At 40.1% G+C, this 19,119-nt stretch overlaps 1 protein-coding gene across 3 annotated transcripts in view; it reads right to left on the reverse strand.

Annotated features, from left to right (window-relative positions):
* The window catches only part of Tbc1d15 (TBC1 domain family member 15), a 59,048-nt gene extending 40,416 nt beyond the window's left edge, over positions 1-18,632 (reverse strand). For all 3 annotated transcript variants that reach the window (XM_055626094.1, XM_055626095.1, XM_055626093.1), the window contains exons 1-4: positions 18,568-18,632; positions 5,012-5,110; positions 4,373-4,447; positions 2,601-2,739 (exon numbers count right to left, since the gene is read on the reverse strand). In XM_055626094.1, the coding sequence (XP_055482069.1) occupies positions 2,601-2,739; positions 4,373-4,447; positions 5,012-5,110; positions 18,568-18,597 (343 nt within the window). In that variant the 5' untranslated portion in view covers positions 18,598-18,632. The remainder of the gene's footprint in view (positions 1-2,600; positions 2,740-4,372; positions 4,448-5,011; positions 5,111-18,567) is intronic.
* Between the last annotated feature and the right edge of the window lie 487 nt (positions 18,633-19,119).

Raw genomic sequence — 19,119 nt, forward strand, 5'->3', positions numbered from 1 at the left:
TGCTTCATAAAAATAGTTAGGAAATTCAACTTTTATAAATTATTTCCTTAGGCCAGGCAAGCACATGCATTCACTATGCCAACCTTAGTCTACACCGCAAGTTCCAGGAGAGCCAGAACAATGCGGGGTAAGAGAGGGGCTGTCTCAAAAAAAGGGGGGGGGGAGGGTGGAGAGGAACTTTGTTTTCAGGTACATCTCCAGTACTAGAGAAGTGGCTCCAACATTGTATTGGGTTCGAATTCTAGGCCTGATCATGAAAGTCTGTTCTTCTGGAGGTAAATGATTTCAAAACACTAATCTGTTATAAAAGCAAGGGATTTGAAAAGTATGTTAAATATTCTTAAGAATAAGCCTTTGATAACCCACTTTTTAAAGGTGTGTCCCAATTTTTCTTTATATATCATGGTGGGGGGAGTACAAAGTAAAAAATGTAAAAGCTAAGAAACTGAGTTTCTTTTAATTTTATTTATTTATGTCACATGAGCGCTCTGCTACATGCACACCTGCATGCCAGAAGAGGATACCATTTCTCTTGATGAGCCACCATGTGGGTACTAGGAATTGAACTCAGGACCTGAAATTGAATTTTTAAAAACATCTTTACAAAACATTTTAAGACTTTGTATAAGTGCTTTTTGGCTCATAAAGAGATCTGATGCCCTCTTCTGGCATGCAGGTATACATACAGCAGAGCACTCTTAAGTAAAATAAATTAAATAATATAAAAAGAAATTCACTTTCTTAGAAATTACCTTCCTAGGGCAGGCATAGTAGCATATGTCTTTAATCTCAGCACTGGGGAGGCAGAGGCAGGCAGATCTCTGAAGTGGCAGGCCAGCCAAGGCTACATAGTGAGACCCTAAGATAGAAAAAGAAAAGAAAGGAAAAGAAGGTATTACCTTAGGCCTATTAACAAAAAGAGAGACTAGGAAAAGGAGGTGAAAGTACATACATGCACTAAAATGACACAATAAAACTATTTCTGTAAATTAAATGCCTTTGTAAGTTATTTCCCGAACATTTCACAATAGCAGAATAAGTCTCCTCACATCATAAGCCAGTATGAACAAATCACATAAGCAGCTTTTGGCTCAGCCACACAACTATAAAATTCTCAACTTGAACCACACATTAAAAATGCCTGAAAATCTTCTATAAATCAGATGCCCGAGCTCCAGCTACCACAGAGTCTGACTTTCTGGTTTTAACTTTTAACCTTAGGTGATTTCAATGGGTGGCACAACTGTGACCCAAAATCTTAGAAATCTTTATTGTTTCTCATCTATGAAGTGCTTAGGAAAGTCTGAAAGCTTCTGCTCACTCCTGAGGCCTGCCATCACTCATTTTAACAAGTTAACAGTATTAAGCAACAACAACAGCAAAATCATTTCTCAGGCAGAAATCTCAACAATGTAAAGAACTAAATCACCCTTACATACCAAATTCAAACATCCTGGGTTTCATCTCTCTTTGACACTTTACACTGATCCTGGTAAGAACCTCTCCTTGCATTAAAAATGAATGCCTGCATGCCTTCTTTTGCCTTCTCTACCCCCAAGAAAGACACATGCCTGGGGAATGACCTAGTAGCAAAGCTTATGAAATACTATTTACTACTCCATTGCAACTATTTCCTATATTTGATAAAGTGAAGTGTAACTTCTGTATGAGAATGAATCCACAGGCTACACAGTAAAATCAACTTTACTCGATAACAGTGATGTATAAATATAACAATACATGTTCCCCAAAAGATGTTGCTATTCTCTTCAGCAGTTAAAGATGGATTCTTAAATTTAGACCAAAATCATTAAGAAAATCTTTTCATTACAAACCACAAAGAAATCAATACTATAGGAAAAAAAAAAAAATACTGAACATAACTAAGTAAGTGCTCAACCTTTTAACAAGTGATCATAAATACATTGGCCAAACCACATGTGAGCCAGTTAGATGATATTCAGAATAAGACATGAATTCCATAGAATATGTGCTATTTTTCTGACATGAACAATATCAAACTGTTATCTTGGCTCCTTCTGTAATCACATAGTAGATACAGATTTAAACATGCAAAGGGGAGTAGCACCTGAACATATGGAAGTCTGGAATGAGCTACAAAAAAATCCTAATATACCCTGAGTATGCATGGTAACAGCAGTGCAGTCCATCTTCCCCTGCTGCCTCAGGATGAAATAACATGATTTTAAATTCTAGATTAAAGAAAAAAAAATGTTCTTTGTTTTGTTCTTAAGACAGGGACCTGCTTTGTGAGCCAGGCCTGGAACTAATGATGTAGCCAGACTGCCCTGGAGCTCAGGATTCCCATACTTTAGCCTCCCAGTGATGAGCTCAGATGTACCCTTATCACAAGGGCTTAGGAAACTTATTTTTTAAACTGTTTCTTATTACGGTATTAGTAACTAAAAATAAAAAAAGATATCTTCAAGTCCTCTTTTGAATTCACAGCAACAAAATATAGTAACAGGACAGAACTTCTTATGAACACACAGTGGATCAGATCACCCCTCCTGACTGAGAACACTGAAGCATTCCCTTGCACGTTGTTCAGTTTAAAACATCAAAGATTTAATTCATACCTCCATTGGTAGGTGGTTTCTTTTTAAATGACACCGTATTAACCATGTCCCACTCTGCTTCATAACTGCTCTGGTGCTCTGATCCGCGATGAGCTCTTTCTTTTGGGGCTTGGGTCCACTCTACAACTGAACTAGAGTCCTAAAACAGTAACATAAATATTTAAGTCTGAAATATCAAAGTGCATATTATGTGAATGACATCCAAAAGCTGTGCCAGACAGCTTTTCCTTCTTTGAGCAAGAAAATCTCGCTTCACACTCTGCAGTTAGGGTTGCCAAAAAACATGTACACAGTCAGCCAGGGCTCTGCAGGGGCTTTGGCTCAAAGTTTGTTTCACTTTACTCCCTCATTGTTTGGTTTTGCATGGAGTTGTTATGTCTGAAAATATGGCAGCCATCTTATGAAAAGACAAAGAAAGCAAGAGGTAAAAAGCATCCAACTTCCAGATTTTGAGATTTATGGGAAATAACTCACTATAGTGAGTTTATTTAGGCCAAAATTAATTATGTATTTTCTGACAATAAAAATTAGCTAAAAGTACAACCAGGCATGGGGATGCAGGTCTTTAATCCCAGCAGTCAGGGACGCAAAAGCAGGCAAATTTCTGCGAGTTCAAGGCCAGCCTGGTCCACATGACATACAAGGCTACACAAGAAAACCCTGTCAAAAACAAACAAAAAATTAGCTAAAAGCAACATGTCTATGATGTATAGCTGTAACATATCTAGCCACATATAGATATAGATGTAGATGTATAGATATGTTATACCTATACATCATATACAGAACATTTGATTTTAAAGAGAATAAAACCAAACATCTTCTTCTTTACAAAGGACAATACACGTAAGTTAAAGAGAGGCTGAGGTTCTAACCATTACAGGCAAAAGAGAAATACCCAGACTACAAAACAACTACCAACTTCATGCAAAACAAAGAGAAGAGCAAATAATGGGAGCGGGACGTAAAGCCTCTTGCTGTCAAGCCTGGCAATTTGAGTTCAATTCCCAGAATGCACATGGTGTAAAAACAGAACTGACTTCCACATGAAGACCATCTACAAAAAAGAATACTTTTAAAAGAAATGTAAACAACTGTAATTATGGCATTCATGAGATCTACACACAGCAATTATATCAACTTGAGGCCAGAGAGGCTACAAAATAACTCCAGGCCGGCCTGAGCTACAAGAGTGAAATCTGTCTGTAATGGCAATTCCTGAGCAAGAGCTTAGTGCTGATTTCAGATATAGCAAATCCTCCCAGGCAAATCCTCGCAGGCCACAGGGAGACGTCAACACATAACAGAAGAATATGGGATCAGAACCAACCAAAGAAGCAACAACAAGGTTTGACTGTGACTGCCTTCAAAATAGGGAATATGACAGGACAGTAGAATACAATGAACTTTCTAAAACTTATATGACTTATTTTGAATTAGAATAAATTCTGTAATAAAATATTTTAGCGTATTTTTTTTCTCATATGTGGAACCTAGGTAGGGGTGTGTGTGTGTGTGTGTGTGTGTGTGTGTGTGTGTGTGTGTGTGTGTGTGTGTGTTTAACTAGTGAAGAGATCAGGGATAGGGAATCTTAAGAATGGAGAAGAGGCAGAAAAGATATATGTGACACAGAAAAAGGAACTACTGGAGGAAAGGAAGAGTTCCAGCACAAATAGGGCAGGAAGACAGGGGAGTAAGACACATGCATGCCTGCACACATACATATACACAGAAAGAAAACATGGCATTCTCAAGTTGTATGTTTTTAATACCTTTCCAGCATAAAGAATACTAGAAGAATCTAATGCATCATCCAATGGCCTCCAGTCCACTATTACTTCAGCATCCTACAGAAAGAATCACAAAACATATTTAAAACTCATCAATAAAACTTGTGCATCCTGAAGAAAGCAAGCATGAATTGTGTTTATAATTCATCAAAGTATTATATTCTCAATCTATTTTTTACTTCTAAATGCAAGATAAAGTTTTAGGTCTGTAATGTTAGTATTTTACACATGTTAATACTTAATTGTTGCAGAAATTAAACTCTATTTTTCATTATGAAAAAGGTGTATTAGCTGCAATGATTACATAACCCCTTTTTTCTTTTTGGTAAGACAGGGTATGTCTGGTGCCTCAGCTAAACTGGAACTCGCTCTGTAGACCAGGCTGGCCTTGAAATCACGGAGATCCACTGCCTCTGCTTCCCAACTGCTAGTACCACCTTTACATACACATTTAAAGTATTTCATGATTTTTATTGTTTTACCTAAGGTGTGTTTCTAGCATTATAAATTTACAACAATAGTTCAAATACACATTATCTTACATACAGACTCCTCTTCAAAGCCTTGAAGAGAATCACCATCACAAACTACTATTAAATAAATCATTTCCCAGAAACTTACCTTTTCTAAAACACGTAATATTCCTGAAATTAAGCTGTCTTGGTCACTGGACTTTCCACAAGATGAGTGAATATATACCCCTTCTTGTTCATATATAATCTGAAATAGAAAAACAAGAGTTACTTTTTTCTCTTTTGTGTGTATGCGTGCGTGTGTGCATGTGTGCGTGTACATGCAGGTTGTCTTCTCTCCCTTCTCAGAGATGAAACTGCAGGTTCATCATCTCACTTGAGCGCTGAACTTATGCTTACAGGACAAGTACTTTACTAAATTAACCCCAGCTCTTAGTCACACTTTTTACTGTAATAGCTCTTTAAAGTAACTAAAATGAATTTTTACTTTTTAAATTTATGCGTATGGGTGTTTTGCTTGCGTGCACCATTTGCATGCCTGGTACCTGTGGAGACCAAAAGACAGCATCAGATCCCCTGGAACCGGAGTTACAGACAACTGTGAAACAAACATGTGAATGCTGGGAACTGAACCTGACTCCTCAGCCAATGCTTGTAACTATTGAGCCATCTCTCCAGTCCCCCAAGGTGTTTCACATAATCCCTGTCTGATTACCTCACATCCAAATGTATTACAGATTGATTGAGACAAGTAGTATTTAAGAAGGCTGGAGAGACGGTGCAGAGGTTAAGAACACTGGCTGTTCTTCCAAAGGTCCTGAGTTCAATTCCCAGCAACCACATGGTGGCTCATAAGCATCTATAGTGAGATCTGGGGCCCTCTTCTGGTACGCAGGCACACAGGCAGGCAGAATGACGTATAAATAATAAATCTTAAAAAGAATGTATTTAAAATTCATTAATACTCCCATATTTATAATGACTATTTTAGGAACAGGGTCAAATCTAAATGCATTTTTTTCTGTGTTTCATACATGCTTTATATGTACACATGTCTGTATCTTGATTATAACCAGTCAAGTGAGGTCAAGGTGTGGAATTTTCTACTTGTGGTGTCACCTCAGCACTGAAAATGTTTTAGATTTGGGGACATTTCAGATTCTGGATTTTCAGATTATAAATGTTCAACCTATATTCAAACACACCATACAGACTTAAGAAAGCTTCAAACATAGATAAATCAGAAGAAATTTTGCTTCAATACACGTTTCTCTTTTTTTGGTTGGTTAAAATCACACTTACTCAACTCATTATAGACATTGGACTAAATGCTATGTGCCAAATGTATAAATAAATTCAACTATTCATAGTCTGGAGCGGGGGTAACCATCAGTGACACAATGCTTGCCTAGCAGGCACAAAGCCCTAGGTTCTATTTTCCAGCCACACAACCCTAACAACATTTTAATATTTTAAGGTGAAGATACCTGATAAGCTAGGGCCAGACGGAAGGAGAGGAAGACACCCCCTCTCAGTGGATTCGGAAGGAGGCAGGAAGGAGATAAGGGAGGGAGGGGATGATTGGGAGGGAAAGAGGGAGAGGGCTACAGCTGAGATACAAGTGAATGTATAAAATTATTTAAAAATAAAAAATATTTTAAAATATTTTAAGGTAAACATTGAATTCAAACTAACAATCTACTGAAAACATCCAAAAGAACAAGCAAAGAAATATAAGGAACAGATGCAATAGAAGCATATTCTCATAAAAGATCATCATGTTAGTGTACTTTTATAACACAGGCATAAAATTATAGGGAAAATGGTAATTTGTTTGTTTTTGTTTTGTTGAGACAGGGTTTCTCTGTGTAGCTTTGGCTGTCCCAGAATTCACTCTGTAGTCAAGGCTGGCCTCGAACTCAGAGATTCACCTACCTCTGCCTCCCAAGTGCCCAGCTAGCTATAATATGGGAATTTTAAAGAATACTTTCAGACAAAACGACTGCCTACAGATTGGGAAAGAATCTTCACTAACACTTTGTCTGACAGAGGGCTAATATCCAGCATATATAAAGAACTAATGAAGCTGAAAAGCAGCAAACCAAGTAATCCAATTAAAAACTGGGGAACAGAGCTAAACAGAGAATTCTCTGTAGAGGAATATAGAATGGCAGAGAAACACTTGAAGAAATGCTCAACCTCATTAGCTATTAGGGAAATGCAAATCAAAACAACCCTGAGATTTCACCTTACACCCATCAGAATGGCCAAGATCAAAAACTCAAGTGACAACACATGCTGGAGAGGTTGTGGAGAAAGGGGAACCCTTCTCCACTACTGGTGGGAATGTAAACTTGTACAACCACTCTGGAAATCAATCTGGCGCTTTCTCAGACAACTAGGAATAGCGCTTCCTCAAGATCCAGCCATACCACTCCTAGGCATATATCCAAAAGAGGCTCAAGTACACAACAAGGACATTTGCTCAACCATGTTTGTATCAGCCTTATTTGTAATAGCCAGAAGCTGGAAACAGCCCAGATGCCCCTCAACTGAAGAGTGGATGCAGAAATTGTGGCACATCTACACAATGGAGTATTACTCTGCAATGAAAACTAAGGAAATCATGAAATTTGCAGGTAAATGGTGGGACCTGGAAATGATCATACTGAGTGAACTGTCCCAGAAGCAGAAAGACACACATGGTATATACTCACTCATACAGACTAATAGGATAAACCTAAAATCTGTCCATCTAAAGAAGCTAATCAAGAGAGAGGACCCTGACTAAAATGCTCAATCCCCATCCCGAAAGGCAAGGAGGATGGACATCAGAAGAAGAAAGCAGGAAACAACCTAGGAATCTGCCACAGAGGGCCTCTGAAAGGTTCTGCCCTGCAGACTATCAAAGCAGATACTCTGACTTTATGGCCAACTGTTGGGCAGAGTGCATAGAATCTTATGTAAGAAGTGGGAAATAGTAGGTTATGGAGAGGACAGGAACCCCACAATGAGAGCAACAGAACTAGAAGATTTCAACACAGGGGTCTTCCCAGAGACCCATACTCCAACCAAGTACCAGGCATGGGGATAGAACCCCTGAGCAGATGTAATCCATGGCAGTTTAGTGTCTAATTGGGTTACATAGTAATGGGAAGAGGGACTGCCTCCGACACAATCTGATAGGCCTGCTCTTTGATCACCTCCCCCTGAGGGGAAAGCAGTCTTACCAGGCCACAGAAGATGACAATGCAGCCACTCCTGGTGTGATCTGATAGACTAAGATCAGATGGAAGGAGAGGAGGACCTCCCCTATCAGTGGACTTGGGGAGGGACATGCATGAAGAAGGGGGAGGGAGGGTGGGATCGGGAGGGGAGGAGAGAGGGGCTTATGGGGGGATACAAAGTGAATAAAGTGTAAAAAAATAATAAAAAAATGAAGAAAAAAAAAGGGTACTTTCAGGCCTTTCCCACTCCCCTATCTCCAGTGGAACACACAGATCTCCCCTCCAAACTTCCTTTCTCCCACCCCTTGCTTTGTTGCAGCCCCCAACCCCAGCAGGCACTCCCTGGGAACTCACAGGCCACTCTGACCAGGGAAGCAAGTAGGCCAACTGCAGATCTTCACCTCTCCCTCCATTCCTCCAAATCTAATCATCTAGCCCCAACCCTAGCTCTTTAGCAGACCTTCTACTGTGGCCTCTTTGCCCCATTCCAAAGGGACTAATCAGATCCTGTTGAACACCCTGTTTTCTTCACTCCTGTGGTCCCCTCAAGGGACCCCACACACACAAAGCCAATCCCCAATACCCAGAAATGCATTTTACCTGGAACCCCCAGCAGCCACACCTACCAGGATCCCAGAAGAATTTCCTTCCAGGCAACAAAGAGACCACACTTAAGAAACAAAGAAAACAGAACCCAAGAAATAACACACAAGCGCTCCCAACAAAGACGAGACCAGAGATGAACACCTGCAATTATAATCTTCCCAATCCCAGATGCAAGAATAAAAACACAATCAGTAACAGCAATATTATCTCCAATAGCAACCTTACCACAGCAGGCCCTGAGTATTCCAACATAACTGAAGCACAAGGAAAAAAAACTTTAAAACAGCCTCTATGAGGAAATAAGTAAATCCTGTAAAGAAATCTATGAAAACACAAATATGAATGAAAAGAATAAAATAGTTCAGGATCTTAATATGGAAACAGAATCAATAAAGTAAACCCAAATGAGGGAAAAAAATCTGGAAATAAAAAGCTTAAGAACTTGAACAGGAACCACAAAAGCAAGCCTCACCAACAGAATACAAGAGATGAAAGACAGATGCTCAAGCACTGAAAACATGATAGAAGAAACAGATACATCAGTCAAAGAATATGTTAAATCCAAAAAGCTCTAGGCACAAAACTTTCAGGAAATCTGCAACACTATGAAAAGACCAAATCTAAGAATAGTAAGACTAGAGGAAAAGTAAAATGAAGCAAAACAAAAAGACAGCTCAAAAGCACAGAAAACATTTTCAACAAAATCATAGAAAAAATACCCCTAACCTAAGGAAGGAGATGCCTACCAAGGTATAGTAAACATATAGAACACCAAAAAGACTGAATCGAAAACAAAGTCCCTCTTGACACATAATCAAAACACTAAACAGAACAAGAAAAGACTATTAAAAGCTGCCAGGGAAAAAGACTAAGTAAAATATAAAGGCAGACCTATTAGAATTATATTTCACGTCTCAATGGACACTTTAAAACCCAGAAGTACTTGGACAGATGTCCTACAGATTTTTAAGAGACCACAGTTGCCAGCCCAGACTACTTCACCTAGCAAAACCTTTAATCACCATAGATGGAGAAGACAATCCATGATAACTGCCTCTGCCTCCAGAGTGCTGAAATCACAGGTACACAGCTCAATGCCCAGCTCTTCTTTAGTAATTTTTTGAGAGAAATACAGCAAGTCACAAAACCCAAAATTCTAAACTATATTTGTACTGTCTGCAGAAGACAGACAGGTTTAACTTTCTAATTTTAAAGCTATAACTTTAACTTCTAGAAATTAGTAAGTCTGCCTGAAATGGCAAATAGAAAGAAGTGAAAGTAGCATCAGCTACTAAATTTTATGACGCTCCCTCTCTCTGTAGATTCTACATCCTCTGAACTCAGTCTGAACTCAACCAGATTTTTAAAATGCTTAGTACAAAAAAGATGAATTGCATTAAATACGTATTACACATCTTCCTTACTATCCCCTAAGCAACATAGCATGTTTACTTTACATAGTCTACTGCAGAGGTATTATAATAAAGTATATAAGATACACAGATTGTGCCAGGTAGTGAGGGCGCACACCTTTAATCCCAGCGCTCAAAGGGCTGAGGCAAATGGATCTCTTAGTTCGAAGCCAGCCTGGTCTACAGAGCAGGTTCCAAAACAACTAAGAAACACTGAAAAGAACCCGAGAACTCAGGAGGCAGAGGCAGAAAGTTCTCTGCAAGCCCAAGGACAGCATGGTCTACAAAGCGATTCTAAGACAGGGCTGTTTTACACAGAAAAACCCTGTCTCAAAAAACAACAAAAAATACAAATTACATGCAAAAATTAAAATAAATATTTAAAAATAAATAAATAACCAGGTATGGTAGTACATGCCTTTAATCCCAGCACTCAGGAGACAGGGGTAGGCAGATCTCTGAGTTCCATGCCAGAGGACTACATAGTGGCACTAAGTAAGTAAATAAATATTTGCTAAGTAAGGCAGGACTAGTGAGACAGCTTAACAAACAAAAGCACTTAGCCTGATGATTTGAGTTAGAGCCCCAGATCCCCTGGTGGAGAGAGCTGACTCCTCAGAGTTGTCATCTGGCCTCCATCCATACATGTGCTATGGCATGTGCATAGCCATGTAACACATACACACATACACACACACACACACACTTTCAGAATACTTGTTAAGATACCCAAGCAGTTGAGTGCATATATAAAACTTCTAATGATGCCCTACTAACATTAATACCCTTTAGCAAAGGAACCAAATCAGATATTAAAATAACTCTGAAGCCCACACTGTTAACACAAGCCCATAATCCAAGCACTTGGGAGGCTGAGGCAGCAAGGTCATCTTTAGCCATCTAACAAATTCAAGGCCAAGCCTGGTTATCATGAGCTGCTAATGTCTCAAATGATGCTGAAGAGGAAGGTGATAATGATAATAAATAAAGAGTTTAGAGGGCTATAGAAAATGATTTATAACAAACTTGCTGACCTCAATTTAGCAAAAAAAGTTAAAATTAAAGAGCAAAAATGAAACAGCACCACAGATAAATTCAACTCAGCAGACAGAAATAGATGCACTTTTACATTACCCACTTTAAAACCATGTTCTAATGAAGCTGAAATGAGAACATGTCCAGCACAACAGTGGGCTTTTATAGTTTCTATACTGAGGTGGCACTGAGTGATTTATATTGCCACCAACTATTTTCCAAAACTAAAGATATATAAAAAGCATTCACCTAAAATATTCGTTAGTAAGGTTAAGGTAAACATCGTTCCCTAAATTTCTCCAAATATGGAAAGTTAATAGCAACTATGTTAATTTTATAAAGTAATCTACAATCAAAAAAGGGCTTCAAAAAATCAGATTACATAAAAGCTTTTTGGCTTACAGAAAACAACTTAGGCTTTTAGCTACAGAAAGTATGTCCAGGAAAAGACCGCATGAGTTCAAATATGTTGGTATGCTCTACAAGTAAACACCTAAGCACCTAACTGCTATCACCACTTGCACAGCCACATGCACCTTAAACTGTTCTGTTCTGCATAAACCTGCTCTTCATATATTGCTTTCATATGCTCAACGAGAGCTGCCAACTGGTCAATTACCCTGAAAGCCTTCCACCAGCCTGACCCTGTATTCTACTCTCTTGTCAGCCTTTCCAAGACACTGGCCCCCTCATCAGGTCTGGAGTCATCTGCGCAGACACTCTTCCACCCTACCTTCTAATTATCTGTGTAAGATGTGTAAGAGATAACCAATGCTACAACTCATCTTTCTAAACTGTCTGTCTGATTATATCTTCACAGTTTAATTTCTCGGGACTCCACCTTTCACTTCTACGGTGACATTCCACCTCCTGACACCCAATCTTTCTGCCGGTGCCCACTCTGAATCTACCTGTTTCCTGAAAATGTTGTTTTCCCATGTGAATTCTGTTCCTCAACACTACTACCCCCTCCTCTCTACAATTTCTGCCAAACCTTCAAATGAGTACAAGCCTGTCCCAACACATTTCACCTCATCTGATTTACAAGTACCTGATCTTCAGTTTCAAGAAGACATTTTCAGTTTCTTCAACTCTAGCCAAGGAATTTAGGAATGTGAAGTCTATCCTGAAGACAAAGTCCACAAGAGTTCTAAGAGGTGTGTGTCAGCCTTGCCCTTTCCAAGGCAACACTATGTCTAAGAGCCAATGATGAACAACTGCAATAATCCAAGTGGAGAGATTCGTGGCAGTTTCAACTAAGTCAGTGGTGGTAGGAATCAAGAAAGATAGGTAGCCAGGAAGAGAGTTAGAAAATCAAAATAATAGGATTTTGTGACTTAATTTTGGGAAGCGAAGAGAAGAAAGGCAAGGACAAAGCTGGCACAGACAGATTATTTACATGGACACAGCTCACAATTCTAAGAGTGTGCCTTTGAGACACAAAGTGTAGCAATTCTCAATGAAAGACAGGTCTGTGGCTTCATAAGGACATCAGCATGCAAAATTCAGACATGAGTGAAACAAAAATACTCTAGCAGCCCAAGGAGTTACAAACTGCCTCAGTGAACACTGGCTTCTCTTACATTGACAACTACATATATATTATAGTAGAAGGAAAGGCACAAAACATCTGGCAACCAAGTTCAATCCCAGAGATTCACATGGTAGGAAAGAAACTACTCCTTTAAGTTGTGACTCCTGTAAATTGTTATCTGACCTCCACACACATGCTGTATCATGACACACACACACATAACTATTATTATTTATCATATAAAATAAATAAAATGTAACTTAAAAATTTAAACAATACAATCTAAACTCTAGTGTGTGACATGATAGTAATCCCAGTACTGAGAAGTGAAGCAGGAAGATAAAAGTTTCAAGGCTCCAGAGTTAAGTTCAAAACCAGACTGTACTATGAGATTATGTCTCAATACACAAAAAGAATAAAACAAAGCAAAATCCATGTTTAATCACTCCTACATCCAAAGAACTCAGAATAGTGCTAGTATTCAAATGTTTAAGTTAAAGAATGTCATAAAAAATTTAAAGAGTATATTCCTATAAGAACCTAGTTTACTACCACGATATAAGAACTCACCTAAAGGAAGAAAAATCTCCAGGAAAATCTACTAGATACTCAGAATATTCTTGTTAGAGTGCTGGTAGAGTGCCTAGCATACACAAAGCCATGGGTTCTATCCCCAGAACCGCATAGACCTAATATGGGAAAGGGTGCCTGTAATCCCAGAATTTGGGATATGAAGGCAGGGCAAGCAGAGCTTCAAAGACACCCTTGACTACATAGCAAGTTCAAGGTCAGCTAAACTACAAGAGACCTGCCTTAGAAAAATACACTGTTTTTAAAGAATATTTTTCCATTCAACAAGAGGGAAATCTTTCTTAGTACTGGAAACCTAACCAGCTACCCAGAGGTATCAAGTCATTGAGCCTGGAGGAAAGCCCATAACCACCACCATACTGAACTAGTATAACCCCTAACAACAATCTATAAACACTCCGTCCTTATCCCACAGTAAGCATAGTCCTCACCTCTCAGCAAGGAAACTTCTCTTTGCAACAGAGACCACTACAGAAAATCACAAACAACCAAAACGCAGACTGTGGAGCTCAGTTCTGCAGATACACCTACAAAATACTACCATACCTATGTCTCAGGGGTCATTTTGGAAGAAGGTACAGAAAGACTGTAAGAGCCAAAGGACCAGGGAATTTGCTGTCAGATTAAATTTCCTAGAAATGTCAAACTGCAGCCATAAAGCCCCACCAGTATTACTGCCTAAGCATGGGCTGGTAAGGACATCAACAACAGACATGTTAAAGTAGATGAGGGAGGCTCCTAAGAGTTCGATTCTAAGAACTAAAAGCAACTAAGGAATGCTGAGAACAGGAGAAAGTCTTCCCCAGGGAAGAGCACAGCAACTGGTTATTCAGTACCAGATGGTCAGCCCTGAAAACATACATACAAGTAACATACAGACTGAAGAGGTTATATTTATGTATTTAAGCATACATATATACAATGAATATGTGTAACAAAAATGAAAAGGGGCCATGAAAGAGTAAAGATATATATGAGAAGGTTGGGAAGAAAAAAAGGGAAAGGGGAAATAATGTAATTATATTACAATATTAAAAATTCAAAAATGTAAAAATGAAATACTGATGGTTTATCTCAAAATAAAATATGAATAACTCAAAAAAGGATATTCTTTACCATTCCAAAGCATAATGACTTCATAAGACTATAAAAATATCTAAGAGAAAATGGATGTGATCAACTTTAACCTACACAGTAAGTTCTTATTAAAAATGTCAAGAGGTTAGAGAGATGGCTCAGTGGTTAAGAGCACTGCCTGCTCTACCAGAGGACCTGAGTTCAATTCCCAGCACCCACATGGCAGCCCATCACTTTCTGTAAATCCAGTTCCAGAAGTTCTAACAGCTTCACACAAACACACATGCAGGCAAAAACATCAATGCACATAAAATAAAAATAAGTAATTTTTTAAAATGTCTTCAGAACTAATTCTGGTAGAGTAATTGCCGATTTCCTAATGTTTTCAAGTTGTTCAAAACAAAAAATAAATAAATAAAACAAGCAAGCAAAGGCACATGCCACCAAGCCTTACAACATGAGTTCAATCCTCAGAGCTCAGATGGTGGAGGGGAAAACTGACATCAGAAAGTTGTCCTCTTATCTTTACATGTATGTATACATATATATACACATGCACACAAATCTTTTAAAAGTTAAATAAAGTCGGGCACAGTGGCACACACCTGTGATCCCCACACCCTGGGACACAGAGGCAGGCGGATCTCTGTGGGTTCGAGGCCAGCCTGGTCTACAAAGTGAGTCTAGGACAGCCAAGGCTACACAGAGGAAAAAAAGCCCTGTCTCAAAAAAAAAAAACCAAAAAGTTAAAATGTTTTTTGTTTTTGTTTTTTATTTTAAGATACAACATGCAATCAAGATATCTCAATGGGTAAAACACTGTCATGCAAGCCAGACAAGCTGAGGTCCATCCCAAAAGCCTTGGTAAGGGCAAAAAGACAACCACCTCCACCAGCTGTCCTCCAACCTCCACACCCATGCCAGAGCAGAGACACACAATAACAGTAATAAAATAGTAATAATAATTGGTAAAACAGAAAAGAATTACACTTTTAAAAAACCAGGGGTGAATGAAATGCACAATAAGATATTATAGCTATGGTAGGTATTAGTGGGTCCATCTCTCACATTAATTTTCTCCATCTGTTGCTCTTTTCATCAAGTATCTACAATGTTGGGACCTAGTTTATTAAAGCTAAACTAATATCCAACTGTTTAGTTCCCAATATTACTTTCCCTGTATTTCATAAACATACTACCCTATTTGTGTACTTCCTTTTTTTGCAGAAAAACATTAGCATAACTATTCAAAACCAACATTCCTTAACAGCAGTTAAACAGCAGCTATGTTTATTGAACACATGCTGGATGCCAAGATTTACTGTAAATGTTTTGCAAAAAACTCAATGCACCAACAACTCAATGCCGGAAATATACTCATACCACTTTATGGGCAGAGGGAAGCTAAGTAATTTTCCCAAAGTCATACAACTCAAGCAGCTGAGCCAGGTTTGATCCTAAGCAATTAAGACTAGCTCCTTAACCACTGCCATAGTATAATGACATTTATTCATCATCAAAACTTCTTGGGCTGCAGAGATACTCACATACTCAGCTGTTAACAGCTAGGCTCTCCACAAAAGTAGCAAAACTATGACTTCTAAAACACAGTTATTTCTCACTACCCAAAATAAGAATGAAAAAGAGATAACACCCATACCAAAATAATATAGTGTAACTTTTTAAGATTCTGCCATATCCAACCAACCAACTACAGGAAAACAGACTCAAAGAGTAATACCAGCACAGCACCCACTACAGGTCAGGCAGAACTCCAACAGTTTAGTAATTAATCCCCAGAACCCCACATGACCATCTTGCAGACAAGACAGAAGCAGAAAGATTAATTGAATGAAGTAACTAGGAAGTGACTAGTTTCTGAAACAGATTTGGCTCCACTCTAAGCTCTTTATTCCTACGCAGAATAAAAGAGGTTAAAAGTTCCTTCGTCAGTCAAGTCCAGGCCCTCAAAGAAAAGGAAGGCAGAAGGCAGGGTCGTAAATAGTTAAGTCTCCATGATATATGTCAACACTGAGATTTGCTTTTAGAACTGTCAGCCTAGCATTTGCTCCTTTGGTGTGGGGCTTGTGTTGTCCTTTTTAACTGTCACAACTGAAATCTTTTGTGATTTTGTAAACATCTACAACTTTAATTCTGGACTAAACAGACAAGGCTGAACTCTGGAAGAGGAAGGAAAGAGATTAATAATTTACCTATTCAGGACAGGTGAGGTGGTGTACCCCTTTGATCCCAACACTGGGGAGGCAAAGGCAGGTGGACCTCTGTGACTTCAAAGCCATCCTTGTCTACATATAAGTTCCAGGACATCCAGGGTTACATAGAAAAACCCTGTCTCGAAAAACAAAACAAAACTTAACCTACTTACTTCTACCATAGTCCTCTGCCTAAACAAAAAGATGGCTAAGTAGAAAAAACATAATGTTAATGTCTTTTTATAGCAAGTTAATCAATTTGGATACTCTAATAGGGTAAAGCTTCTCTTCTGTTTTTGATAAAGCAAAAGACAGTTTTGCATCAAAATTTAAAAAAAAAAAAATCAAAGCACAATGCCTTGAGGTCTGTTTTACATACAGCTAGAAGAATGAAGACACCACAATGATTAAGTCAGAAACGAACTTAGAAAGAGCATAATGTGCTCTCTCATTATGTTGCCTTGATCAGCAAAATGTATGCCTATCAAGGCAGCATAATGAGAGAGTACATTTTGGTATGGGAAAACAGTTTTAGTGGAGTGATGGGGACAGGACTGTTCATTCAAATAAGGTGATGAAGCAGAGTTACAAAACACTAATTTTAAGTCAGTCTAGGGAAGGTAATAATGGCTGTAGAAAGTGGAAAGAACCTTGGATCTCACAACTGCTTTATCAAGGGTTCTTTCAGAATCAATGAAAACTAGAAAGGAGAAGTGTAGTTTAAGTTGTGAGGAACATCTTGGACAGTACCAGATTGGATCAACCCAAAAAACAAAAACAAAAAACAAGTTAACTTTCTAATTTGTAATCTGTCAAAAGATGATTAGCATTCACCACAAATACAAAGACTAAAAACGACAAGAATGCCAAGGATATAAGTAACCCTAAAATGGTTATTCGAAAGAGCAAGAGAATATGTACACATGTACACTCTTGTTTCCTCAGCTTCGTGCAGTCCTAATCACTCCAGTACCAGAAGCCTGGCATTCCTTCCATTCTGCAGATAAGGACGACGGAGAACTCTTAATTATCCAGTTGTCCAAGGTCACAACTCCGACCAACGGCAAAGATAAGACCATTTTGTGGTTTTCCCCAGCCCGACCTGCTAACTTCACAAACGATGTTAAATAAATTCAAAATGGGGTGAAATGCAACAGGAAGAACATCTGTGACACTGAAGGAAGACAGAAAGCTATCTGCAACACGTAAACAGTCCTTAGTGTTCTCTGAGTCACTTCCAGCCGGTCACGGACGTTTACGAAGTAACTCCGCACTGGGAAAGGCTGCCGGGTGCATGTCTTGAAGCAGATAACCCTAGATACGCAAAACCAGTCCCTCTACATGTAAGCCGGCAAATAAAAAGAAAAAAAGACAATCTCCTCCGCACCTACTGCTGGCTCCTAACCCACTAGGAGGGTGTCACCGACAAGCACCCACACACACAGAAACGCCCCCGAAGACATCTAGGAAATAAACATTTCGGCAAACGCTTTCCTAGATGAGCCTAGCACGGTGTCAATCGCCGGTTCCCTTCGCAGAAACAGACCTCGCTACTCACAACCATCAACCAACTGGGTAGTTTTCGAACAAGACCCCGAGCTCTGAGAACACAGCAACAGAGCTCCGGGCCAGCGGCTCCGGATAGTGACTAGACGCTTTCTCTCAGCGACAGAAGACAGAGAGCCAAGCCAGGGTGGTGCCGCGAAGGGCTTTTACAGAAGGCTTTGGAGTCGGAAGAGCAGACGGGAAGAATGGGAGTCACGGGGGAGAGGGGCGGGATTCAGGGGTCCCTGAAAGGGTCCGCGCCCCGGGGCCTGCACGGTCTGGGAGCGGGAACCGTCTAACGCCGGGCTCGCCCAGAGGCCACAGCTGACACCCCGCGGGGGCCCTCCGCGGTCACACCCCGGCCGCCCCCTACGCCGACGCGGCCCGAGTTCCCCTCCCTTCGGCCGCCGCCCGCCGCAGGCCACCGGCCAGGAGCGGCCGCAGCAGCCCGCGCCGTTACTCACCTTCCCGCTCACAACGCCCGCCGCCGCCATGTTCCCCGCGCGTGCCTGCTGATGACGTAGCAGGACCTCACGTGTCTCTCCGACTCACAACAACATCCGGCCGGCCGACAGGAAATGACATCAGGGAGGGAGTGGGCGGGGAGTAGCCGGGAATGCGATTGGCGAGCGGGAGGGCGGGGCGAGAGAGTCCTCCGGACGCATGCGTGGTGAGGGTACTCCGAGGGTGGAGCCGCCGAGCCGCACTGCGCATGTCTTTGTTGTTGTTGTTGTTCCTTTTTGAATTGAAAGGCTGGTAGATCAGCGCCTGCTGCCCTGCAAGTTTGCTTGGGCGTGCCTCTTCCAACCGGAGGACTGCCGAGTCTCTTTCGGTGTGGTGGAAGCACCTTGTTTAGACCCAGGACGCACTGTCCCGGCTTTCTTCCTTTAAATAAGCCGAGGCAAAATTGCAATTGCGTTTAACGCCAGCCCTGGACGTTAGAGGTTTCTGAACCTGAGTGTTGTTGCTGACACTCACGCATGACCTTGAGCATGGTATTTTTACAGGAACTGTGG

Source organism: Psammomys obesus, unplaced genomic scaffold (assembly GCF_907164565.1).
Source record: "Psammomys obesus unplaced genomic scaffold, mPsaObe1.curated_primary_1811, whole genome shotgun sequence".
NCBI classification, from domain to species: domain Eukaryota; kingdom Metazoa; phylum Chordata; class Mammalia; order Rodentia; family Muridae; genus Psammomys; species Psammomys obesus.